The 27,554-nt window shown below is 47.4% G+C and overlaps 1 protein-coding gene and 1 long non-coding RNA gene across 2 annotated transcripts; both read left to right on the forward strand.

The window, feature by feature from the left end:
* The first annotated feature begins 247 nt into the window (after positions 1 to 247).
* Positions 248 to 6,631, forward strand: LOC132344040 (uncharacterized). The gene is made up of 2 exons (XR_009493114.1): positions 248 to 2,535; positions 3,766 to 6,631. It is a non-coding gene; the product is annotated as an uncharacterized lncRNA (long non-coding RNA).
* Positions 6,632 to 21,115: 14,484 nt separating this feature from the next.
* DEFB7 (defensin beta 7) lies at positions 21,116 to 23,006 on the forward strand. Its single transcript, NM_001102362.2, has 2 exons — positions 21,116 to 21,309; positions 22,767 to 23,006. Exons 1-2 carry the CDS (start codon positions 21,252 to 21,254, stop codon positions 22,895 to 22,897), a joined length of 189 nt encoding a protein of 62 aa, NP_001095832.1. The 5' UTR covers positions 21,116 to 21,251; the 3' UTR covers positions 22,898 to 23,006.
* Positions 23,007 to 27,554: the final 4,548 nt, after the last annotated feature.

The raw sequence follows: 27,554 nt of genomic DNA on the forward strand, positions 1-27,554 counted from the left end.
CCCCATGGACTGAGTCCATGCAATTTTCCAGGCAGGATACTGGAGTGGGTTGTCCTTTCCTTTTTCAGGAGATCTTTCTGACCCAGGGATCAAGCCCACATCTCCTGTGTCTCCTGCATTGGCAGGCAGAGTCTTTAGCACTGAGCCCAAGGAAAGCCAACCTGTTAATCTCTGTCTACAAATGTATGGACTGAGGGAAAGAGCTTTGAGTGTGTGTGTGTGGGTGTTATAGTGTGAAAAGTCACCGAGGTTTTGTGTCCCTTTGTGGAAGGATATCTGTGTTCCCATTGGCATATGAGTTTCCACATGGTCAACATGTGCTTAACGTCACAAGAGACAGCAGACTGCTTTCTGAAGCAGCTGTGGTCGCTGCTGATAATCTCAGTGGCCTCTGAGTTCCCAGTGTCTCCATGTTCCCATCCCTCGTCACACCTCCATGTAAAATTTTCAGTGTTTCTCTGTTAAAAGGATGAAGGACAAATTCTCTAGTGTCTCAGGTCCTTCACCAGTTGGCCATACTTTCTCGAGTTTCATCTTATGTCAGCCTGGTTCTCAGACTAACCCCGACACAGTGTCAGTCGTCTTTCTGCCATATTGTGTTCTTCTCACTCTGAAACACACTTAAGCTACTTGTCCTCCGACTTTCCCTGATTGATTTGTACTCGCTTTTTATAGTCTCAGCTCACACATGGCCTTCACTGGGAAGACATCCTTCATTCACCCAACTTGAGTAAGAGAAGAGACTTTGGTTCCATGGCCTCAGCTACCAGTAAAGTTTCTAGCACACAGTAGGTGTTCAATAGATGTTGACAGAATAGTCGATGAATAAAGAAAACAATAGAATCAGGCTTCAGCTTTCCAATGTAATTCAGGGATGATCCATTAAATGTGAATTCCTCAATGTACTTAATTCAGGAAGTTCCATCAAACATGAGTCCATCATACAGCAGAAGTGTTTACCATGTGATGAAGACCATTCATTTTCTTCCCAGACACACACTTGTGTGAGAGTCACACAAATTAAGTATTGTAGAACCTAAAGAAAGAACTAAAATGTCTGTTTTTGGAAGAAAGTCTTGAGATCACAATCCGGGGGAAGAAATAATTCAGTTCAACCAGGAATCCCCAAAATACAATGCCAGGAAAGTATTCTGTCTTATGCACCTCTTTTCCCTCACTTTGTCCCTCCTATTATACTTGCTTGTTCAGTAGGAGAAATGCTGAATTTCAAATTTGTTGTGAATAGAAATTTTATGCTGTAATTTGGAAACTAGGATCAGAGACTGTAAACAGCTCTCTTGGGCTGACATTTACAGCCTGTTATTGTGCCCTCTTTTCATACTGTTCATGGGGCTCTCAAGGCAAGAATACTGAAGTGGTTTGCCATTGCCTTCTCCAGTGGACACATTCTGTCAGATCTCTCCACCATGACCCGCCTGTCTTGGGTTGCCCCACGGGCATGGCTTAGTTTCATTGAGTTAGACAAGGCTATGGTCCTAGTGAGATTAGATTGACTAGTTTTCTGTGAGTATGGTTTCAGTATGTTTGCCCTCTGATGCCCTCTTGCAACACACACCGTCTTACTTGGGTTTCTCTTACCTTGGGCGTGGGGTATCTCTTCATGGCTGCTCCAGCAAAGCGCAGCCATTGCTCCTTACCTTGGCGAGGGTTATCTCCTCACCGCCACCCTTCCTGACCTTTAACGTGTGATAGCTCCTCTAGGCCCTCCTGCGCCTGCGCAGCCACGGCTCCTTGGACATGGGGTTGGTCCTCCTGGCCACCGCCCCTGATCTCGGGTGTGGGGTTGCTCCTCCCAGCCGCTGCCCTTGGCCTCGGGCGTGGGGGCATGGGGTAGCTCCTCCGCCCGCCACCCCTGGCCTCGGATGTGGGGTAACTCCTCTCGTCGCGGCCCCTGACCTCAGATGCGGGGTAGCTCCTCTCAGCCATCCCTGCTCCGTCACGCTAAGTGCAGGCGGCTGCAACGGGGCGGGGGCGGTAAGTGCAGGTGGCAGCGACGGGCTATATATATATATATGCATTTTTCAAGTTTTAATGGGTTTTTCCCAATTGCGCATGCTAGAAACTGTTGTACCACTTTATCCTCTTACTGACAATGTTAAACAGTATATTTGACAGTCAATATTCTCATTACTAGTGGTTTTAAGAATTGTTTCAATTTTTCTAAATTGAATGAGGGAATATTTTCTTTTTTGTTTTAATATATTAAAAAAATTGTTTCTGAGGTTGAACATTTTTTAAAATGTTTTTGGTTATTTTTATCTCTTACACTTTACCCATTTTTCTATTCATCTTTCCTTGCTGACTTCTCAGAAAGTGAAGTGAAGTTGCTCAGTCGTGTCTGACTGTTTGCGACCCCATGGACTGTAGCTTACCAGGCTCCACCGTCCATGGGATTTTCCAGGCAAGAATACTGGACTGGGCTGCCATTTCTTTATCCAGGGGATCTTCCCAAACCAGGGATCGAACCCGGGTTTCCTACATTGCAGACAGACGCTTTACCGTCTGAGCCACCAGGTAAGTGGTGACTTCTCAGAATCCCATGTATATTTAAGGTCACTAATCCTATGGTATATGTATAGCAAAAATTGTTTCTGGCTTGCTTTTGGCTGTGTGCTTGCTCATCTAATAGATGAAATTTATAGCTACACTTAGAGATTACCTTTGGTTTTCTTCAAAGATATTTATTAGTATTTTTATCTACTTCTGTCTGTATTCCTGGTTAGTTTCATCCTTAATTCATTCAGCCCTGGAATGGAGGCTCTTCTGAAAACCTATGACAGACAAGTCCCCAGCAGTGACCTGAGAACTGTTGCTTGCACCATCCAGCACTATGAATTTCCTGAGCCCACAGACATGCCCTCACTCCCACATGTTTCATATGGAAGGCTGATGTCTGAGTTCCCATCTCTGTCCTCTTAGGAAACCTAATCTTGCATGGAAGAGAAACAAGCTCATACATGATTGGAAGAATTGAAAATGATCAGGGCCACCCGGGTGATCCAAGTACAGCAGGCCATCCGGGGGAGGACAGGGGAACACATATTATACACCCATCAGAGCACCTAAACCACACAGCCTGCCTGGCACCTACCTAGTCCTGGTCAGAGACTGTTCTGTTCCTTCTGCTCTTCTGTTTGTCTCTGCTGGAGGCAGCACTAAGTGATCTGAGCTATTAATAACACAGCTCCTCGAGTACAAAATAATCAAATCTCCCTCTTTAGTCTCTTTCAGAGGGCATGGCTACACTCACTGATTCTCTATTACCAAATAACATTTAAATTATTCCATCAAGTTAAACACAATGTTATTGCTTCATTGAAATTACAGGTTTTACTAAAGAAAAAAAATATGTGGGTGATTGAGTCTAAGAACTAGATTTCCCTTTAGATGTTTTTGCCTCCTCTTAGTACAACCTTTTGTACTAAGAAACTTACCTTCAGTAAGTTTCTTTCTGGGTCCTTCAGAGTGTTTTTGTAACTTGACTCCTAGATATTTCATGGTTTTTCTTTATGAGCCACATTCTTCTTTCATTACATTTTATAACTGCTACTGTCTGCATAAGAAAAGCTCTGGATCTGGGATAATAATGCATCACTAGCCCACAAGTTGAACTCTTATTCATTTAGATTTTTTGTGGTTACTTCTCAGTGGTTTTGCAGCTCTAAAATTATAAGTCTCTAAGAATTATCATTAACCTCCTTGATTCTGAAGTGTACGATTCTTCCTTTCTGCTCTCAATGAAAGACATTGACTCACAATGCCTGGAACTGTCAGAGATCCTCAAAGCCAACTTCCTTACTTCACAGAAGAGGAAATTGTGGCCAAACAAGGTCAAAATCATGCCTAGGCATTATCCTCTGGTAAATGTCTTTTATGCTGTAAACTCTTTCTCAGTTATGACAATGCAAACATTAACTTGTTTCTATCCATTTCCCCTGTTTTCGGGTTTCTTTATCCCTTCTTTCTCCTGTCAAAGATCAACTTCCTCAATCTCCAAAAATGAAACAAGGTTTTTCAAAAACAGTTTTTAAAGACAGTTGCTGTTTTTTAAATAGATGCTTCCACCGTTTTTTCTTTATGTGTAATTTCTTCTGTAAAAACCTTTGATTTTTCTTCCAGGGCTTGATGAAGAATTTCAACTCATGCATGAAGCACAAGTTGTAGTTTCAGCCAAGATGTCCTTGGGTGGTCAGAAATGACTGTGTCCAGTGAAGAAATGGAGGGAATCTTAATGACAACACCAACACCCAGTGCTTCTGCCACCCTGGGATTAAGTCTACCACTCTTGCAGGGTCAAAATGGAGATGATTGAGTTCATGTCAAGATTCCTGTTTGAAAAGTTAGAGCGAGATAAACATCCACATTGGGTCTAGTAATGTGAGCTATTTCTGATTATGGGCCCTGAGTGAAATCTCTGGAGGATGTATGAGCTGTGAGAGAAACTGTCCAAGGCAAGGATGGTTGCTACTTCAAAGGAGAGAAAATAGAAATGGAGGGAAGAAGGGAGGGAGAGAGAGCAGTCACAGAATCTCATAAAATTCTTCTTCAGTTTTGGGGCCATAAAAGGCCCCAGTCTGCTCCCCACGTGCTCCTCCAGCAGGCCAGCCAGGGAGCATGTGGCCCTGGGTAAGCAGGTCTCTTCTCTGTCGGGTGCTGGCAGCTCTGTTCCCAGCAGGCTCTGCTCTGAGGAGCTTACTGATTCCACTCTGACAGGACAGGCCTCACTCTGAGCCCTCGTTCTTCCCCTAGAGAAACAGAATGACGTCCTTGAGTCATGAACGAGTTGGGAGTCCTGTTACCTGTCGACTTTGTTTCACCTACAAGACTCCAAGGTCTTGGAAACCCATGACTGAGTCCCCTTAGTGCTGAGATGAGGTGTGAACCAGATGAAGAATAACTCGAGCCTGGAAATAAGAAGCACCTTTGACAGAATCATAGGAACATGGGATGGGATTCTTCTCCTTCTTCCTCTGTGCCCAGACTTCTCCCATCAATGCCCGTGCTCCCACGCCTTACGCGCTGGACCACGAGGGGCCTCACTCATCGCTCCTGTCTCAGGGGCTCAGGAGCCCGGGGCCCAGCATGCCCGCTTCTGCACACACTCCAGTCTCGGGGTCCTGCTTGCAGTGAGAACAAGAAGGGGCCCCTCAAGCCCCTGACGATCTGTCTCAGGTCGGTCTGGAGGAGGCATCATCCCACGTGCGCACAGGCCGCTTTGGGTCTTGGGCCGCGGTTGGCCGCCCTGAGCGTCGGTTGCGCGGGAAAGCTTGTAGGGCATTTGGAGCACCGCACCAGCATCGCGCGGAGGGCCCCAGGACCCTTTCCCTGAGGAGCGCCCCAGGACCCTCCCTGCAGCCTCCCGGGGATGACCTTCAGCGGCCATTCCCTCCGCGGGGAGCAGGACCACACCGAGGTCAGGAGGACTGAGCCCCGGTTGGACGCAGAGCCGGGCCGCCACCGCGCGTGTCCCTTCACGCAGCCCCCTCGCTCCCTCAGAAGCAGCTTCAGACAACTCTCGGATGTCTTGTGGAAAGATGACGCTGGACCAAGGCTTCAGACCCAGACTACAGTCCCTCCTCCAAATACAGGTGAAGTCCCTTCATGGCACCTCCGCGCCCTCATCAGCGAGATGCCAGAGCTGGGTAAGCTGAACCCCAGTCCCCCCGGATCTGAGGCACTTGGCTCCAGGCGCTTCTGAGAGGCGTGGAGGCCTGACGCAGAGCAGGGACCGCGGGTGGACGGCAGCTCGCCTGGTCCTTGGGCTCCCGCCTGGGGTCCCCCGAGCCGAGACCGGGACCACCTGGGCCCTCAGCTTCGCTCACCCGCCTCCTCTCCTGTGGGCAGCAGGGCCTGAGAAGTCTCTCCTTCGTCCTCCAGGGCCTGTTCCCGGAGGCGCCCTGACAGCCCACCGTGTTCCCATCACCGGGCGCTAATGAACCAGAGAAATCACTGAGTGGGCACCTGCGGACGCGCGGTGCCTCCTGGCAGGGACCCAAGGGCCAGCGCCTGGCGCCCGGGGCCTCTGTACCTGGGCCTGGCTCATTGGCAGAGACTGGAGGGGATGCGAGGCAGCAAAATGCGGGGGCCTCGTCACTGCCCCTGCCTCAGCAAGCTCAGGGAGCCAATCACCGCCGACCCTGGAGAGCTGAGCTGCTGGGGGAGTGGAGGGTGTCAGAGGGTCCGAACCCTCTGCAGTACCCAGAACACTGAGGACTGGAGGAGATAGAAGGTGGAGAACAGCTCTCTGTGACACCATGGCACGGCCTTAGGGCTCAGATGGTCAGATCCCCCTGCAGAAGGGAGGAAATCAAGAGGAAATAGGGCAGCATGCCAGCAAGAAAAAGAGAGAAAACCTGTCTGGGGAGACAACGCAGTAAATCATACCTAGACGTGCACTTTAACCATTGCATCACCAGGAAAGTAGGCGGCAGGGGCGGGGAAGCAAGGAACTCAGCTGAGAAGAGGTGAAGAGTCTTGGGGTCTTCAGTACCTTGGTCTGTGGAGGGTGCTTCATCAAGTGCATTTGAAATAGGGAGACTAAAAAATGGTTTAGGTTGAAAATGACAAAAATACTTTGGCAATAATATTAAAAAGTGTCCATAAAAGGAAATAGCACAACATTGCTTAATTTCATCTTTTTAATCTTTTATTTTCTGATTTCTCTTCTGATTATTATTCAGAACTCTAGACACTTCCTCCATGAAAGAGTGTCATTAATGAGTGTTAGGATTAACTGAGAAAACACCAATTATAGAGTCAGGAAACTGGGGCTGTGGCTCCAGAGATGCCACTTGCCTCTGGACCCCTGGGAAGTAGCCTCTCTTTTCTAGACCTTAGTTTTCTCATCTGGAAAATGTGATGATCACTTGCTGCTGCTGCTGCTGAGTCACTTCAGTCGTGTCCGACTCTGTGTGATCCCGTAGACGCCAGCCTACCAGGCTCCCCCGTCCTTGGGATTCTCCAGGCAAGAACACTGGAGTGGGTTGGCATTTCCATCTCCAATGCATGAAAGTGAAAAGTGAAAGTGAAATTGCTCAGTCGTGTCCGATGCTCAGCGACCACATGGACTGCAGCCTACCAGGCTCCTCCGTTCATGGGATTTTCCAGGCAACAGTACTGGAGTGGGGTGCCATTGCCTTCTCCGGCGATGATCACTTAGGTCCCTCCAACTGAGATGCTACAGCATCAGAGCCCACGGCTCCCACCTGCTGACACTAGGCTCTGATGAACGGTTTCTTAGCAAAAAGATACTTCCTGCACTAAGTAAAAGCCAAATTATCTGCCTCTGGGGAAAATATGTTTGTCCCTCCTGCTTAATAAAAGGAAGTACATTACTCAGAATTGTGGCTTATCCTCCTGCTTCATGTTACTCCAGGTTAGTAATCTAATCCTTGAAGTTTCTGGGCAAAGCACTCAAGTGAGAGGAATTACACAAAGATAGGAGTCAGATGGGTCCCTCCGGGCATCACCTGGTTGTCAGTTTCTAGCACTCTTCTGGCCCCCTTTCCAGGCACAGGGCAGCTGGGCTCAGCACCATTCTTCCTGAAACCCATTTCCTCTGCTCCCACGATTTCCAGTTTCTAGGCACAATCAGGTACAAAATGAACAAAATATGCTCCCAGAATGCAGGGGCTTTCAGCTGAATCAAATAGATCCACACTGTAACAGTTCATCACTATTCACTGCAGTGAGGAGGAGGGGTCTTCAAGGAAGGAAGGGCTGTTCCTGTTCCTATAGTGTGGGGGTGGGAGCAGGGGGATAGGTTGAGAAATCTTTGCTGTGAGGTCAGTTTTTGATTTATGGTCTAAGGGATGAGTCAGTATTTATGAGGCAGACACACACACAGTGGTGAAGCCAGTCCTGGAAAAAGGAAGATCATAGGCAAAGATAGAAAGGTGTAGATTTCAATATGAATTTGGAAGTCATGTGTCCTTTGGCTAAAGAAAAAGGAAACACTGTAGGATATGTAGACTCAGGTTTGGATATTTGAATTTGTCTTGTAAGCAAAGAGAAGAAACTGAAGGACTTTAAATGAGAAAATAACACTGTCAACTTTGTAATATGGAAAAAACTTGTTAGCTATATGTAGACTGGATTCAGGAAGTGAAGGTAAAAGACTGTTATAATCCCACCATATGAAAAACAGCTAGCTAGTGGGAAGCTGCTGTATAACACAGGAAGCTCAGCTTCAGGAAGGAGAAGAGATGTGCTAACTTAACCATCGCATGAGGGGCCACACTGGTAGGAAGCAGTCTTCTTAGGAGGCAACAGTTGTGAATCTGGTTATGAGAATGTGGATGGTCCATTTGTGTTATTCTCATTGGTTACCCATTGAAAGAAGGTATTCATAGTAACAGTCATGCATCATAGGGAGAAATCCCTGTAGCCTGGAACCCAATTCTGTCTACCCCCTTACAAATCCTCTTTAGATTGTACAGGGGCAGCCCTGGTGGTCCAGTGCTTAAGACTCTGAGCTCCCAATGCTGAAGCACGGGTTCGATCCCTGGTCAGGGAACTAGATCCCACATGCCTCAACTAAGAGTTCATGTGTCACAACTAAAGATTCTGCATGCAACAGCTAAGAGCCAGAACAAATTAAAAAAACAAACAAACAAAAAAAGAATCAGTAAAGCAAGAAGTTAAATAAAATAAATTAAGAAAAATAGGACAGGAATATTTCACCTGAACAAAGATGAGTCATCATCAAACAGAAACCACTCAGAATCTCTCCAAAGATGCTGAAAGAAAAAGGAGGTGGTGGGTACCGGGGAAGGGGGGCAGGGAGAAGAGACAGGAAGGTGTGCAAGGAGCTTGGAGAGAATCCCACGCCACACTGGGCACAGACGTGGACACACCTGGGGGCCGCAACTGGGGAAATTCATTTCTGGTTGCTTTGATTTTCTTTGAAAACCTGGCGTGACGTCTCTCAGCTGAAAGTGGGCGTGGGGAGCTGACAGGAGCTTTGGAAGAGGTGCCGCGTGAAGCAGTCATGGGGAGTGAAGGCAAGCGGAGGGGAAGGAGGCGTCCAAGCAGGGCTAGTGGGGAGACAGGACTTGCTGTGCATGAGGCATCCTGAAAACAGGCTGAACCCGGGGGCGTGCGAAGGGGCTTAGCAGCATCAGGTCAAGGATTCTAGGTTCTTCATCTACAAAGGGTTGAGCCAGAAAGACAGGAGGTGGAAGTCGAGAGTGGTTGCTTAACACTGAGATTTCAGAGGGTTCACAGGTCCTGGCTGAGAGGGTTTTGTTTGTGTGTTTTCCCTTCTTGACACCAACTGTGTGCCCATGGCTTCAGCTCAGTTCTGACACTAACCACCCCAGAAGGAGGGGCAGCCTCACAGGTATGATCCCAGTTCCACAAGACTGTCCCCACCTCAGATGCCAACTCTTGGGTCCCCAGCTCCCCCACACTTCTGCCCGACTTGGCTACAAACTCAGGAATCCCAGTACCTCCCCCTTCAGGTTGTATGATTTGCTAGACTGACTCACAGAACTCCAAAAACACCAGGGAAGGGCCAGGCCACGGCCCCCTCCCCAGGCTCCTTTGTTTTAGAAACCTTGGTTGATTTCTGTAACTGACCATTTGGGTCACTTGTTTGTTGGTTTCTCTTCCTACACTTTAAATTCTCCCTCGTATGTTTTCAATTCACCAATAGTGCATCCTTGAATGGAGAAGGCACTGGCAACCCACTCTAGTATTCTTTCCTGGAAAATCCCAGGGACGGGGGAGCCTGGTGGGCTGCCTTCTAAGGGTCACACAGAGTTGGACATGATTGATGCAACTTAGCAGTGGCAGCAGCAGCATCCTCGAAAACCCAGAACCCCAACCCTATACCTGAACAAAAGCAAAAGCCTAGGCCCCCCATGCATTCTCTCCTTACCTGACACCATGGTAGGGAGAGTGTGCTGTGTAAGTTTTAGGTCTCCTAAGTAAAAAGCCTCTATTTTTTATCTGTTTTCAGAGCCTCCTGAGTGCATCAGACCCACAGGGGGCAGTCTGTCCACAACACTGGTGATTCACAGGCTGAGAATAGCAGAAAATAGTGCAGGCCACCCTGGGCTCCATTTGCCACCCTGGTGGTGCCTCCAGCTCCCTGCTGCAGAGGCCACATGTATAATCTGAGCCCAGTAAACGACCAAGCCCTCCTTGGTTCTCAGTGTTGGCTCCACAGTCACTGAGGCAAAAGCCTTCATGCAGTACCTGTCAGGAGCCAAACACAGACAAGTTCGTGGTCCCTTCCCCCTCCCAGAGGTCACTGTTGTTGTTCTTATTGTTGTTCAGTTGCTTTCCCAGTCATGTCTAACTCTGTGACCCCACGGATTGCAGCACTCCAGGCTCCTCTGTCCTTCACTATCTCCCCGAGTTTGCTCAAGTTCGTGTCCATGAGACTGTGATGCCATCCAACCATCTCGTCCTCTGCTGCCACCTCCTCTCGTGCCCTCAATTTTTCCAAGGATCAGGGTCTTTCCCAATGAGTTGGCTCTTTGCATCAGGTGGCCAAAGCTTTGGAGCATCAGTATTTGGCTTCCAATGAATATTCTGGTTTGATTTCCCTTAGGATTGACTGGTTGGATCTCCTTGTAGTCCAAGGGACTAATGCCCACCATTCAGTGAAGATGAGGGTAAATGTTATTTAACGATAAACTACAATGAAAAACCATGTGAGTTGAGAACTACTGGCATTAAACTATGGGAACTTATCAGAACTACTGGAATACAAAGCTGGAGGTCCTTGCACTGCTGAGAAAGTGTCCTTACCTCCCCACCAAGATTCTACAGAGTTCTGCAGACGAGATGAGCAGGAGAGGATCGGAGAGGAGGAGGGGAGGGGGTCAAGATCACTTGGGGCTGGATGGGGCCATCCCAGAGTTTGACAGGGATGCGGGTTCCAGCTGGACACTCAGGATCTGTGATCCTCACTCTATGCAAGCTCTTCTTCAGTTGAAAATTGTCAAAGACAAAATGCAGGGTTTGTAATAAAAAGAGCCCTTTAGGTCTCATTTTAAAATGGGTAAATGGGCCAGACAGGAGTGATGGAGGACCACTTCCATGTGTCCTCTCACCTCTACCGGACCACAAATGCTGTCCATCTAAAAGCTTCTAATGGCTGGAAACCCACACTGTGAGGAAAAGGGAGACAAGACAGAGAAGAGCGAATCTGAGAACCTCCCTGTGGTGCTTCATCTCAGGTATGGAGGCGGCTCGGCCTTGCTGCCCAGATATTTGGCCAGACGTCATTCTGGGTGTTTCTGTGAGGATGTTTGGAAATGAGACCTACATTTAAATCAGTGGACTTTGGTAAACCAGGTTATTATTACCCCTGCGTGACATGGGTGGGCCTCATCCAATCAGTTGAAGGCCTGAACAAAGACTGACTTCCACCCAAAGGGAAGGAATTCTGCCAGCAGCCAGCCTTCAGATTTGAACTCAAGGATCAGCTCCCCCCTGAGTCCTGCTGGTCTACCGCACTGGCACTGGATCTGTTTGTTTGGGGACTTGCCAAAATGTTTGTTTGTTTTGGGACTTACTTTCATAATGGTGTGAGATGATTCCTTAAAGAAATGGGTTATTTCTGTGTTGAACCCTGACTGACTCACGACCAAATGTGGACAAGTGAAGAGGAAAAAGATGGGAGGCACCCCAAGAAAGCCGCTCAGGAATGGGCTGTATGTGTCTACCCTCTGAAGTAACTTTTCCTGGGTTGCAGAACCTTTGCAGAACACCCCTCCCCCGCCCTCCCCCTCCCACCCCCAGCAAATAGACACAAGACAGTCTTGGAAAATCAGTTTCTTCACCAAAACTTGACCACAGACTACAGCTGAGATTGTGTTAGCATTATGTGGACAACGTGTTTTTGCAACCCTGCAATAACTGACACACAGAGACATAGCTGGTGGGAGAAATGAACAGAAGCTAAGAAACACAGAACAAGAAGGGCGGCCCCAAATGCCAGGGCTGGGAAGCCAGGAGTAGGTTTGGGGGTGGGCAGAGGACTGGGGAGTGGGGGAGGCTTAGGAAGCAGCCACTCCCGGGGAGCGCAGGGCTCAGGGAAGAGCTTCCCCAGAGACCCTGGGTGATGATGGTGGGTCTCTGCAAAGCCCCGCCGACCAGCGGCCACGTGGTTTCCATTGCTTCCTTCCTCCCATGGTCCATCAGAGGAGACCTCCACCCCCCATCCCCTCTGAGCAGAGTGGACAGAGCTCCCGTTTCTAAGGTCTTACCTCCTGCCTGAAGCTGCTGGGTAAAATAAATGAGGTGGTACAGGCAGCTCACTGCAACCACCGTCTACACAAGCTTGGAGCTGGGTTACCTCTCCTTTAGCAGTTTCCCCTCCACAAGATGAGACAGGCTGAGGATATAGAAAGAGGATGGGAAGGAAAGGGAGGGAAGCAAAAGGAGCCAGAGTGACGGAAACCTGTTCATAGAACCTGCATCACTGCCCCTGAAACATGCAGAAAAATAACAGGAAAGCTCGAAGGGACTGGGATCTTCAGCAGGAACTAAAGCAAGGGGCATCATTCAGGAACACGCAGCTCCAGGAGAGAACAGGAATCTTGCCGAGGTGAGGGGAGTTGTTTACCTGAGTATCTCAGGAAGAAAGGGCACACCTTCAAAGACAAGAGCTTGGACTGAAGAATTCAGCATTTAAAAAAATAAATGGACTGTGATGGGACTGTATACTGCCCTCCTACAGTACACAACTAAGGAACCAGGCAAAACCTGTGAAACTACTGATTCAGACTCTGGCACAAGCAGTCCAGGACCATAATTGAGGAGAGAAGAAAACAAGTGAGGTGAGGGACTTCCCTGGTGGTCTGGCGGCTGGGATTCTGTGCTCTCAATGCAGGGGGCCTGGGTCCACCCCTGGTCAGGGAACTAGATCCCACATGCCACAACTGAGATCCTGCCTGGCATGATTAAGGTCCAAGGCAGCCAAATTAATGAATTCGCTGATTAAATGTTATGTGCTTAACCATTTTTAAAAAAAGAAAAGAAAACAAGTGAAGTGAGACTTATGACATCTCCAGTCTCTACAGATTTCCAGGCCTAAAGCTCAGGCAACAAAAACCCAAACAGACCAACAATTCTTCTGAGTCTAAGAGAGAGGGGTCAAAGTTCAGAGAGTGCAGGTATCTTTACTTCTGGACAGAAAACCAGCAGTGGGCATTGGAATCAGGGGTGTGTGCCTTTGTGCTAAGTCACTGCAGTTGTGTCTGACTCTGCTACTCTGTGGAATGTGGAAGTGCTGACTCTTTGTGACCCCATTGACTGTAGCCTGCCTGTGTAGCCTGCCTAAAAACTCTGTGCTTCTCGTTCAATTCTAAAACTGCTCTGAAAAACTGAAAAACGAAGTCTATGATACTAGATGGGATTTTGGCTCACCTTGATGGGATAAAGTCTGATGCTAAGATTCCAGACCCTATCTTAAGGAGAGAGATGGTCATTTCAGTAAAAAAAAAAAAAAAAAGGATCAGATAAAAACTAACTATAAAGAACCCACTTGAGACATCAAATATAAAGGCAAGTGGATTTAAAATGAAAGGATGGAAACAGATCTGCTGTGGTCATTGTTTAGACCCTCAGTTGTGCCCAACTCTCTTGAGAACCCCATGGAATCATCCAGTCAAGATTACTGCAGTGTGTTCCCAAGCCCTCCTCTGGGGAATGTCCCCCAACCCAGGGATCAAAACCATGTCTCTGCATCTCCTGCATCTCAAGCAGATTCTTTACTGTTGAGCTGACAGATATGCTATGGAAACATTAATTTAAAGAAAACATGGTAGGCTGTATTGGTTAATTGACAGGCTTTCCTGGTGGCTCAGATGGTAAAGAAGCTACCTCCAATGCAAGAGACCTGGTTTGACCCCTGGTTTGGGAAGATGCCCTAGAGGAGGGCGTGGCAACCCACTCCAGTATTCTTGCCTGGAGAATCCCCATGGACAGAGGAGCCTGCAGGCTACAGGCTATGGGGTCACAAAGGGTCAGACATGCCTGAGTGACTAAGCACAGCACAATCAAGTAACTTTTAGGACAAGGACCAGATATAGAGAGCTGATATTTATCTTGACGATAAAATGTTTAATTCATCAAGAATACATATGAATAGTGAATCAGAATGTACTTAGCAAAGGAATTTTAAAATTCTTAAAGAAAACTTACAGGAATAACTGGAGAGACAGACAAATAAGCAGTTATAGTTGGAATTTCCCTGACCATCCAGTGGTTAAGATTCCAAATTTTCAATGCAGGGGGCACAGTTTCCATCCCTGGTTGAGCAAGTAAGATCTCTTATACCATACACAAAATTCAATGCAAGATAGATTAAAGGTTTACAAAAATCACAAAACTCCTGAAACCACAAAACTCCTAAAAGAAAGCATAGGAGAAAAGTTCTTTGGCATGGGTCTTCACAAGGATGATTTTGAGCTTGACACCAAAAGCACAAGCCACAAAAACAAAGCTAAATGGTAGGATCCATCGAACTGAAAAGCTTCTGCACAGCAAAGGAAACAATGAACAAACTGAAAAGATGATGCTCTTTTAACGCTCCAGTGATCTCTGAGGCTGGAGGAGATGGCAGCAGTGTTGCGGGAAAGAGAGTGGGGTGAGAGAGGATGGTCGCATCCCAGGTCACGTCCGAGTCCCTGGGATGGCCGCCAAATATGGGGACTTGACTTCGCATAAGCAGGGACTCAAGAGCGAGTCATGGTGAAGGAAGGTCAATCCAGGGAGGAAACACGCTACACGGAGAGTGTGGGCCATCTTGGAAAGCAAGCCCAGCACCAGGGTATGGGGCTGTCGGTGTTTATAGGGGTGGGTCATTTCATAGGCTAATGAGTGGGAGGAGTATTCCAGCTATTTTGCAGAAAGGGTTGGGATTTCCAGGAACTGGGTCAGCACCTCCTTTTTGACCTTTCCGGTCAGCCTTGGAATTGTCACGGCGCCTCTGGGTGTGTCACCAGCTGCCGTGTTACAAAGGGATTTAAAAAAATATATTTACTTCAGGTCTTAGTTGCGGTATGCAGGATATTCATCTCAGCACACTGGCTTAGTCCCCTCACGGCATGTGGAGAAGGAAATGGCAACCCACTGCAGTATTCTTGCCTGGATAATTCCATGGACAGAGGAGCCTGGTGGCCAAAGGTCCATGGGGTCGCAAAGAGTCGGACACAACTGAGCGACTTCACTTTCTTTCTTTCATGTGGAATCCTAGTGCCCAGGCCAGAGACTAAATCCACATCCCCTGTGCTCCAAGGCAGATTCTTAACCAGTGGACCACCAGGGAAGTCCCCATCATTCTTTTAAAGGTTGTGCCCCGCCCAATTCCGATCTCATTAGCACCAGATAGCTGGCATTTGACAGCACTATTCAGGCTTTCCAGTTATAGGAGAATGTCCTGGTAAAGCTCTCAGGACACTGTGGTGACTGCAGGAGACAGGCAGGAACATTGGAAGAGAGGTCGATTTTGCTCCAAGTTACATCACTGCCACTTAGTTGACTATGGCCTTGGACACAACTTTTTGTTGGATTTGCAGCCAATTTTAATCGACTGTTTAAGTCAGTTTTGCCTGTGGCCTCAGACATGGCTTTCTAGTCCTCGGGACCATCTTGTATAAACCTTGGGGCATACCTACCTGGCGGGTTTGTTTAGGGGAATTCAAAGAGATAATTTGAATAAAAGTGACCAGCTACTGAGCAAGGCTCATTGCAAAATATAATTGTGGGACAAATTCAAAGAAGAAACTAGTAAAAGTGTCAGTGGGAGAGCACAGCATTAGACCCAGCCCTGGCCCCCTTCTCAGGGTAGGTCTCCACATGACTGTCAGAAGCCATGACGCCCGGCCCGTCCATAGGACAAGGGAACTGGGGACAACGGCCTCTGCCCATTAACACCCAGGGCTCCATGCTGAGAACACCTGTTTGTGGAGTCATAGATGTAAAGGGATTTGGTCTTCAAAATCTTATCTGTAGAACTGGAACTCCCCTTCTTACCTGAGGAACTGAGGCGCTTTGCTGGAAAGACCCTGCCTCAATTTCTGACTCACAGGTTAAGGGTTTGGGGACACAGCATTTATCTTCCCTTTAAAGAATGAATCCATGAGTTAACTCTCAGCCCAGGCATGAAGCAACCACGATCCACATGGCCTTGTTTGGCTTTGAACCTGGGAAAACTAACAGTTCATGTAGACTTGACCTAAAAATAACCCTTCCCTCTATTCTATATGAATTCATCTCTGGTTTCTGGTGAGCCACCCCATGCTTTCTTGGGTGTGTGACCTCCTTGCTGAGGCAACAGGACCCTTCCCTGATGTACAGAGATGCCCCTGGGTGCTATCTGCAGGATTAACATAGCTGCAAAGGACTCATCTTTAGACCTTGCCAAGGAAAAATAAGCCACTGAAATTGTGCAATTCCTGACAAGGGCCATTTTCGAACTGATGAGGAACCATGGCAAGAAACTCCCTTGAAACTCACCATGGCACCCTGACCCCTTTTGGAAATGCCCTTCTATGAAAAGTCATGCCTGGTCTTGCACATAAAACTGCATCATCAGCTTCCTTAAAAGAAAAAAAAAATCTGCTGTGCTGCAAACCATAGATCACTAAAACACACCAATTTTTGTTCTGTTTATTTATTTAGGCTGTACTAGGTTGTAGAAAATTCTGAAAGAGATGCGAATATCAGACCACATGACCTGCTTCTTGAGAAACCTATATGTAGATCAGGAAGCAACAGTTATAACTGGACACGGAACACCAGACTGGTTCCAAATAGGAAAAGGAGTACGTCAAGGCGGTATATTGTCACCCTGCTCATTTAACTTATATGCACAGTACATCATGAGAAACACTGGGCTGGAAGAAGCACAAGCTGGAATCAAGATTGCCAGGAGAAATATCAATAACCTCAGATATGCAGATGACACCACCCTTATGGCAGAAAGTGAAGAGGAACTAAAAAGCCTCTTGATGAAGGTCAAAGAGGAGAGTGAAAAAGTTGGCTTAAAGCTCAACATTCAGAAAACTAAGATCATGGATCTGGTTCCATCACTTCGTGGGAAATAGATGGGGAAACAGTGGAAACAGGGTTGGACTTTATTTTTTTGGGCTCCCAAATCACTGCAGATGGTGACTGCAGCCATGAAATTAAAAGACGCTTTCACCTTGGAAGGAAGGTTATGACCAACCTAGATAGCATATAATAAGCAGAGACATTACTTTGCCAACAAAGGTCCGTCTAGTCAAGGCTATGGTTTTTCCTGTGGTCATGTATGGATGTGAGAGTTGGACTATGAAGAAAGCTGAGTGCCAAAGAATTGATGCTTTTGAACTGTGGTGTTGGAGAAGCCTCCTGAGGGTCCCTTGGATTGCAAGGAGATCCAACCAGTCTATTCTAAAGGAGATCAGTCCTGGGTGTTCTTTGGAAGGACTGATGCTAAAGCTGAAACTCCAGTACTTTGGCCACCTCATGTGAAGTGTTGACTCATTGGAAAAGACCCTGATGCTGGGAAGGATTGGGGGCAGAAGGAGAAGGGGATGACATAGGATGAGATGGCTGGATGGATTCATGGACTCATTGGATGTGAGTTTGAGTGAACTCCAAGAGTTGGTGATGGACAGGGAGGCCTGGCATGCTGCAGTTCATGGGGTCACAAAGAGTCAGACACCACTGAGCGACTGAACTGAACTGAACTGAGGTCGTAGTTGTGGCATGTGGGATCTACTTACGTGATGTGCTATGCTTGGGAGTACAGAGTCTTACCCACTCTTCCCACTCTTACCCACTCTTCAAGGAAGTCTCGTAAAACAGCATTTTTAAAAATTATTTTTTAAAAAACTGTGGAGTATAGCTGATTAATAATGTTGTGATAGTTTCAGGTGGACAGCAAAGAGACTCAGCTGTGCATATACATGTGTCCATTCTGCCCCAAACTTCCTTCCCATCCAAGCTGTCACATAACATTAAGCAGAATTCCCTGAAAAACATCATTTTCAATGAAGAGACACAGTAGACAATGATTCAGTCTCACTTCTTTCTCCAGTGTAGTACTATAGCGTGTTTATAAATTGACCCTGTAGTATAGATTTTGCCTGCAAGGTCCATAAAAAAACAGATATCTATATATCTTATGTATAGATAATTTATATATATATATATATATATATATATATATATATATATATATGTAGATGATATCTACCTCTCTCAAATATCATTTAGAGCTAAACCACGAGGAACTATGATCAAGACAACTTATTTTCCATCAGAAAAATCCTATCCTTGGGTGCCAGCCAGGGACTCTGTCTGCTCGAGGCAGCTTCCATGGCTTTGCCGAGCCTCAGATGCGAGACTCTGAGCCACAGCGGGGGACCTGAACAGGACTGAAGCTCCGGGGGCTCCTTCAGGATGTGGTCCTCCTGGGTTCCCACATTTCTAAAGGGCTTGGAGTTCTACTCAGAGCTGTATGGCAAGTTCCATCCTGAGATTTAGTGTTTCTGAAAAGCCAGGTCAGTGTCTCTCCAACACTGAGATGGACGGATGTTACTAAGTGAGGGATGTTACTTAGTGATGGAGGTCCCTCTCAACCCAGTGAAGGGGTCCCCACTGCTGGGCCTGCTTCGTGATACTAGGCTGGGAATATGCGTTCAGTGGCAGAGTCATCCTCCCACTCTGTCTCTGATAAAGGGAAACAGAGCACCCATCTGCCCATCACGTGTCCCACTGAGATTTCATGAGACAGGTGTGTGATTGTGTTGCAGAGAATTAATAAAAGTTTTTTTCCCCCTCTTTCTTTCTTTTTTCCCTTTTGTGTCTTTCTCCACTTGAACTGTTCCTAACCTACAGTCTGTATTGATAACCAAGTTTTTTCTTTGCAGAAGACTAACCTATTATGTGAACACTGACACTTATGGCCCTCCATTTCTGCAGGAGCTACATTCTGCATCTATTATCCTTTAACTTATTCTAGCCACGTCCTGATACTTAACTTTATGGCATCATAAACCTCCCCTTGTAGTTTGGTTCCTCTCTTTGCTCTATTTTAACCTCATGTTGATGCTTAACTTTATGGTGCACTCTCTTAACTTTATGGTGCACACCCCTAGTGGATTGCTTTCCCCCTTTTGTATTACAAGAAGAAAGTCACCAGGAAATCCCCAAAGGACAATGGACCCAACCACCGGGACCAACTGCCAGACCCAAATACCTAGCTACCTAACACTGGCGTATTGACAGTTTCCCAACAGTGCAAAAGAGAGAATTCAGGACCCCTACACCTTTTGTCCCATATCTCCAAGCCCTGACTGTGAGCCCCGACTGTATGATCCCCTGGATTCCCGATGGAGGGGAGACAGGCTCCTTGAGGCAGGAACCTATCGAGTTCTCCCTTCTGCCGGCTTAATGATTAAAGCCATCTTTCTGTTTCCTCCAAACTCTGTCTCCACAATTTTTATTCAGCTCTGGTGGGCAAAGAAAACCAAGATTTTGGCGGCGACTGTTGCTGCCATCCCATAACGGGCTAGCTGGTGTGGGGAGCAGGTCGGGACCACTGGGTCTCTTCCCTCAGTGCTCCAGGGGCCAGAAAGAGCGTGGCTGTCCCTGCGGATGCTGGGAGTCAGCAAGTCTTGCCCAGGGAGTGAAACTGCCTCTGAACGAGTTAGTCCCTATTTGGGCCTGAAACAGCCTTTCATGGAAACAGTGTATGTGCTAGTTGCTTAGTCATGTCCGACTCTCTGCAACCCCGTAGACTGCAGCCCACCAGGCTCCTCAGTCCATGGGACTCACCAGGCAAGAACACTGGAGCAGGTTGCCATTTCCTTCTCCAAAAGGAACTATCAGTTCAGTTCAGTTGAGTCGCTCAGTAGTGTCCAACTCTTTGCGAACCCATGAATTGCAGCATGCCAGGCCTCCCTGTCCATCACCAACTCCCAGAGTTCACTCAAACTCATGTCCATCGAGTTGGTGATGCCATCCAGCCATCTCATCCTCTGTCATCCCCTTCTCCTCCTGCCCCCAATCCCTCCCAGCATCAGGGTCTTTTCCAATGAGTCAACTCTTCGCATGACATGGCCAAAGGATTGGAGTTTCAGCCTCAGCATCAGTCCTTCCAAAGAACACCCAGGGGTGATCTCCTTTAGGATGGACTGGTTGGATCTCCTTGCAGTCCAAGGGACTCTCAAGAGTCTTCTCCAACACCACAGTTCAAAAGCATCAATTCTTCGGCACTCAGCTTTCTTCACAGTCCAACTCTCACATCCATACATGACAACGGGAAAACCATAGCCTTGACATTTTTTGGCAAAGTAATATCTCTGCTTTTTAAATGCTATCTAGGTTGGTTATAACTTTCCTTTCAAGGAATAGGAGTCTTTTAATTTCACAGCTGCAATCACCATCTGCTGTGATTTTCGAGTCCCAAAAAATAAAGTCTGACACTGTTTCCACTGTTTTCCCATGTATCTTCCATGAAGTGATGGGACCGGATGCCATGATCTTAGTTTTCTGAATGTTGAGCTTTAAGACAACATTTTCACTCTCCTCGTTCACTTTCATCAAGAGGCTTTTTAGTTCCTCTTAACTTTCTGCCCTAAGGGTGGTGTCATCTGCATATTTGAGGTTATTGATATTTTTCCCTGCAATCTTGATTCCAGCTTGTGCTTCTTCAAGGCCAAAAGGAAGTATAGAAATAAAGAAAGTGAAGTCTCCGTTTCATGTCTGACTCTCTGCAACCCCATGAAGTGTAGCCCACCAGGATCCTCCATCCATGGAATTTTCCAGGCAAGAGTACTTGAGTGGGGTGCCATTTCCTTCTACACAGGAAAACAGTGGGCAGTTTCAAAGCCCTGGAAGGGCGAGGGTGGGGCTGGGGAGCGGGTAAGCTAAGGTTCCGCAAGAAGTCTGTGCCCCTGCCAGGGGAAACAGGCAAGTCTGTGCCCCTTGCCACACCCCTGCCCACCAGCTGAACTGACTGCCAAGGAGAAGTTTGTGGTTAAAAGGGCAGCAGGAAAGCTTTTCCTGGGGTTTCCACAGCCTCATTAGCATACAAGTGACTGCCCCTGCTTTGTGCTATAAAGGCCACTCCCATGACACACAGGGAAGAGGTTCAGTTAACCAGTTCCTAATAACCAAATCCATAGCCAGCGCAGAAATCCTCCCGGAACCTGGGACCTTTTTAAAGCGGCAAGAGCAGCCTCTTCTCTAGCATCAGCCGCAGAGCTCGGGACGCCAGCATGAGGCTCCATCACCTGCTCCTCGCGCTCCTCTTCCTGGTCCTGTCTGCTGGGTCAGGTGAGCTCGTGGGAGCCCCAGGGGGAGCCATGGGCTCTCTCTCCTGTTTCTACCTCCTTCTATCCTGCTACCCCCATCTACACGTGGTCAGACTAAACCCACCATATTTGGTGCTTCTGAGAAGCCAGCGCTGAGTCCTCAGTAGCAAGAGGGTTCTGAGAACCGCCCTGCAAAATTCCAGGTTGTTTCTAAGCCACTCTAGCGAGTCAAGCTTCTGAGCCCGTCTCCTCATTGGTTTCATGAGGAGGAAACAGAAGTTGCCTCTGTTAAGTGACTCTCCTTTTTTTCTTTTTCATAAAAGCAAGAAATTTGATTTTGTCCCATGACAGAAGTACAGAATGTCTCTTTATAAATCTTTCTATTTGAAGGGTGGTGGCTCTGGGTGACCAGACAAGTCCAGAGGAGAGTCAGGCCGAGCCTGGGCTTCAGGAGCTCCCTTTGGGATGCTCCGTGCTGAGTCTCCTCAGCAGAAAGGTCCTCCAGGACACGTCGCTGATGATGCAACCCCCGCTCCACAGCTGGGAGGCAGCACATCCAAAGCAGTGTGCAGGATAGGCTGTCTGAGTTTAATCTTACCCTTGATATTTCCGGAAATGGGATGAAAATATGTAGGAAGGAAGGAGGGAGAGAGGGAGAGAGGGAGAGGATGCAGAGACTGAGACCTGAGACAACTGATTAGATGTCAAAATCAAGGTGAAAAGGCCTTGCTTGATCAGTGTTCTTTAAGACTAACCCAACTCTTAGCCCAGTGGCAGGGAGAGGACGGGGGTGTAAGGAGTGTGGCCCGGGTTCTATCCCTGGATGGGGAACTAGAGAGGGACCAAAGGTGCCTTGTGGTCAAGAGGAAAAAGGCTTGTGAGGAAGACGGGAAGGCCTCTGGTCGGGAGGAAACCACAAAGGGAGGAGGAGAGGGGCTGAATCGCACCAGCGCTGAGAGCGTTCTGAGTCAGTAGAGACGATGATACAAAACTTTTTTTTCTGAACCATTGTCACTGTCAGCTGTAAGTTGCTTTGAGAGTAAGTTCTCTTTAAACAGTTCTTACACTTTCAGCTGCATCTTTTCCTCCTATCTCAGCTGCACTACTTGACTGACTCCATGAGTTTGAAAAGTAAACAGTGAAAATAGAACCTACGGGCCGCTTCTGACTCCTGGTGGGAAGGTGGATGTAGCAGAGCTTCCCGGTCTTTGCCCTCGTGGTGGACACAACCAGGGTCCTCACACCCCAGTCCCTCAGCCTCTGGTTCTGGAAATGTGAGGGTCCACCAGAGCCTGGGCAGGGCCAGTGTCTGTCTGGAAGCTGGTCAACGAGGTCCTGGATTCACATCTTGTTGTCACGAGGCCATGTCCGCATCTCAGCACAGAAAGCCCCAGGGCCTCGCTCAGAGGGGACACAGCTGGCCTTCTCGAGATGCCGCTTTCCTGCTGACATGTTTTTCCCTCTTCATTCTCTTTTTAGGATTTACTCAAGGAGTAAGAAATTTTGTAACCTGCCGTATAAATAGAGGCTTCTGTGTGCCGATCAGGTGCCCTGGACACAGGAGACAGATTGGCACCTGTTTAGGGCCCCGAATAAAATGCTGCAGGTAGTGGTAAAAGAAGGCGAAGATGCGGCCGGGACCGATGCGGAGACTGAAACTGCGCCCTTCGACAGAACGTCTAAAATTTAAACCAGAATAAATTTTGTTCAGTTAAAGAATCTTGCCCACTGGTCACTGAGGTTGTTGTGTGGTTTCTGATCCCAGGCAAATTCTGAAATCCCTGAGGATGCTCTCTGAGCTCCCCATGCGGACCATCGGGGAATTGTGTTGGGGTGCTCTGAGCTCCCAGGGGTGTGACCCCCCGTTCCTTGGGGGCCTGACCTTCCCCAGCCCCTATGTCTGCTGTCCTTCCTGCTTCCCAGCCCAGGGCATCCTGACGTGCCCCGCGTCTCTCCTCAAACATGCACACCAGGGGTCCAGAATCACCAGCACACCAGTCCCATAGGAAAGCCCCCGCCCCCGCTCCAGGAGGAAACCCCCCTCCTCTGTCCCCCTGCAGCCCTCACTTCCATTCGGTTTGTGCTTCTTACTTCTGCCTTGTGCGCACGTGGATACACTTCTGATTCCCTTTGGGCTGTAAGATCTCTATAGGCATGGATTGTCCTATTCCTGTAAGTGCTGGGCATTGAGATGAGACATTGCTTCACAAATTGTCATCAACTGAATGACAGAGTTGACATGGATGAAGCATGTCTCTCTGTGTGTACATGATATGATGCAATTAGATGCTATGGAAAAACAAGTCCTGTGGAAAGCACAGTTCAGTGAAGACAACACAGCACAGGACACAGAGACCGCAGGGGGCAGGGCGAGCATGCTGACCTCAGCCTGCTTGCAGTTTCTTCAGAGGGTTTGCTAGTTAAACCAAGAGCCTTGCTGGTGCACACTGTATGTATGAGCAGTTCTCTGGTCTTTGCACTAACGCTTCCCTCAGTGCAAGCTGAGGTCACCAAGGGGATGGTGTTAGGAGACAGGGCCTTTGGGAGGTGATTTGGTCATGAGGGTGGGACCATCCTGGGTGGAATGAGGGCCTTTATGAAAGAGACCCCAGAGAGATGGCCCACCCCTTGTGCCCTCTGAAGACACAGGGAGACTGCTGTCCGCCAGCCACCTGCTCTGTCCTGATCGTGGAGCTCCCAGCCTCCAAAACTGAGAAGTAAGGGTCTGTTGTTAGTAAGCCACCTATTACAATACCACATGTAAAATAGATAGCCAGCATGGATTTGCTGTGTGACTCAGGGAAATCAAACAGGGGCTCTGAGACCAGCTAGAAAGGTGGGATGGGGAAGGAGATGGTACGAAGTTCGAGAGGGAGGGGACATGGGTGAACCCACGGATGATTCTTGTTTTTCTATGACAGAAAGCCACGAAAATCTGTAAAGCAATCATCCTTCAGTTAAAAAACAAAGTGCAAAGAAAGAGCCACCTGGCCTATGGTGTTTCTGTTTCAGTAGCCTGAAAGGGCAGTCACATGACAAGTGAGAATTACAGCACAGGTGAATTAAGGTACCTAATCATTTGGCCTTAAGATAGGGAAATGATGTGGAGTATCTGGCTGTGCACAATGCCATCTCATTACAAGGAGCCTTAGATGTGGAGGAGGGACGCAGACCAGTGTCAGAGATGCACGCTGAGAGGCTAAACCAGCCTCTCATAAGCTCACACTGATGTGGAGAGGCCATAAGCCAAGGAGGGCAGGCAGCTTCTAAGCGTGAGAAGGAAGGAAGCCTCCAGAAGGAACGGCATCCTGCTAACACAGTGATTTGAAGCCAAAGAGACCCATTTGGGACTTTGTATCCTCAGAACCACAATAACAAGTATGTGTTCCTTGAAGCCACATAGCTTGTGGCAATTAGCTACAGCGGCAACAGGAAATCAATACAGCAGTAGCTTAAAATCATGTCTTGAGCCTAAAATTAGCAGCTCAAAAGAGACAAACCTGTGTATGTTTAATGGAGGAAAAAAATGATAATAGCTGTCAACATTTTACTCAACTTTATATTTCTTTCTTCATAGAAATGCCCATGGTGCATCTGCCAACTCTTCTTCATCTCGAAGGTTGTATTTGGGACTCAGTCTTACACCTCATATATCTTGTATCCCTTTTATCCTTTATTTTTAGTTTGTTTTATTATCATGGAACGTTTATCTGCCATAAAGTGTGGTTTGGTGGTACTGTTTATATTAAATTTTGATCATATTCTTTGTTGGGATTTCAGTTTTTAATTTCTACTTAATTTTAAGTTGCATTCTTGTATCTGTTGATGTTTTACTGCCATAACATTTCTGGGTGTCATGTTGGACTCATGCATGGGAGGAATGCTCGTGTCATTTCAGCACCGGGAGGATGATGGCTTTCCCATTTGACTCTTGAGCCAAATGGGCTCATGCTCTGGTCCAAGGCCAGCCTTTCCACCTGGGTCCTGGGTCTCTTCTCATGCTTACTCAAGGGTGAGACCCAAACTGTCTCTACCTCTTGCCCCCATCTAGTGCAGCTACAAAAACTAAAAGCAGGGACTTCCCTGGTGGTCCAGTGGTTAAAACTCCAGCTGCCAATGCAAGGGACATGGGTTCATCCCTGGACAGGGAACTAAGATCTCATATGCTACAGTTCAGTTCAGTTGCCCAGTCACATCTGAGTCTTTGCGACCCCAGGGACTGCAGCATGCCAGGCCTCCCTGTCCATCAACAACTCCTAGAGGTTACTCAAACTCATGTCCATCAAGTTAGTGATGCCATCCAACCATCTCATCCTCTGTCATCCCTTTCTCCTCCCACCTTCAATCTTTCCCAGCATCAGGGTCTTTTCAAATGAGTCACTTCTTCCCATCAGGTGGCCAAAGTATTGGAGTTTCAGCTTCAGCATCTGTCCTTCCAATGAATATTCAGGAGTGATTTCCTTTAGGATGGACCGATTGGATCTCATTGCAGTCCAAGGGACTCTCAAGAGACTTCTCCAACACCACAGTTCAATAGCATCAATCCTTCCATGCTCAGCTTTCTTTATAGTCCAACTCTCACATCTATACATGACTACAGGAAAAACCATAGCTTTGACTAGATGGACCTTTGTTGACAAAGTAATGTCTCTGCTTTTTAATAAGTTGTCTAGGTTGGTCATAGCTTTTCTTACAAGGAGCTAGCGTCTTTTAATTTCATGGCTGCAATCACCATCTGCAGTGATTTTCGAGGCTAAAAAATAAAGTCATCTATTGCTTCCACTGTTTCCCCATCTATTTGCCATGAAATGATGATATCAGATTCCATGATCTCATTTTTTGAATGTCAAGTTTTAAGTCAGCTTTTTCCACTCTCCGCTTTCAGCTTCATCAAGAGGCTCTTTAGTTCCTCTTCACTTTCTGCCATAAGGATGGTATCATCTGCAATCTGAACTTATTGATATTTCTCCCAGCAATCCTGATCCAGCTTGTGTTTCCTCCAGTCTGGCATTTCTCATGATGAACTCTGCACAGAAGTTAATAAGCAGGGTGACAATATACAGCCTTGACTTACTACTTTCCCAGTTGGAACCAATCTGTTTTTCCATGTCTGGTTCTAAGTGTTGCTTCTTGAGCTGCATACAGGTTTTGCAGGAGGCAGGTCAGGTGGTCCATCTCCTTCAGAATTTTCCACAGTTTATTGTGATCCACACAGTCAAAGGCTTGAGCATAGTCGATGAAGCAGAAGTATATGTTTTCTGGAAATGTCTTGCTTTTTCTACGGTCCAACAGATGTTAGCAATTTGCTCTCTTGTTCCCCTGCCTTTTCTAAATCTAGCTTGTACATATGGAAGCTCTCAGTTCATGTACTGTTGAAGCCCAGCTTGGAGGATTTTGAGCCCTACTTGGCTAGCAATCAACAGTCTGCATTGATAACTAAGTTTCTTCTTTTCAGAAGACTAACCTATTATGCTGGATAAGGTAATGGCACCCTACTCCAGTACTCTTGCCTGGAAAATCCCAAGGAGCCTGGTGGGCTGCAGCCCATGGGGTCCCTAGAGTCAGACACGACTGAGCGATTTCATTTTCACTTTTCACTTTCCTGCATTGGAGAAGGAAATGGCAACCCACTCCAGTGTTCTTGCCTGGAGAATCCCAGGGACGGGGGAGCCTGGTGGGCTGCCATCTATGGGGTCGCACAGAGCCGGACATGACTGAAGTGACTTAGCAGCAGCAACCTATTATACAAACTACATCTGTACCTGTTGCCCTCTAACTCTGCAGGAGCCACACTCTGCATCAATGATTCTTTAACTTATTCTAGCCATGTCCTTATACTTACCTTTATGGCATCATAAACCTCCCCTTGTAGTTTGGTACCTCTCTTTGCTCTATTTTAACCTCATCTTGATGCTTAACTTTATGGTGCACTCTCTTTGGAAGCCACCCTGTAGTGGTTTGCTTTCCCCCTTTTGTATTACAAGAAGAAAGTCACCAGGAAATCCCCAAAGGACAATGAACCCAACCACCGGGACCAACTGCCAGACCCAAATACCTAGCTACCTGACAGTGGCCTAGTGACTATTTCCAAACAGTGCAAAAAGAGAGAATTCAGGACCCCTACGCCTTTTATCCTGTATTCCAAACCCTGACTGTGAGCCCCGACTGTTTGATCCCCTGGATTCCCAATGGAGGGGAGACAGGCTCCTTGAGGCAGGAACCTATTGTGTTCTCCCTTCTGCCGGCTTAAGGGTTAAATCCATCTTT

Source organism: Bos taurus, chromosome 27, assembly GCF_002263795.3.
Source record: "Bos taurus isolate L1 Dominette 01449 registration number 42190680 breed Hereford chromosome 27, ARS-UCD2.0, whole genome shotgun sequence".
NCBI lineage: Eukaryota > Metazoa > Chordata > Mammalia > Artiodactyla > Bovidae > Bos > Bos taurus.

Coding starts and splice junctions, on each gene's coding strand:
- DEFB7 (NM_001102362.2), top strand. CDS start 21,252: ATGAGGCTCCATCACCTGCTCCTCGCGCTCCTCTTCCTGGTCCTGTCT. Junction 21,310..22,766: donor GGTCCTGTCTGCTGGGTCAG/GTGAGCTCGTGG, acceptor TTCTCTTTTTAG/GATTTACTCAAGGAGTAAGA.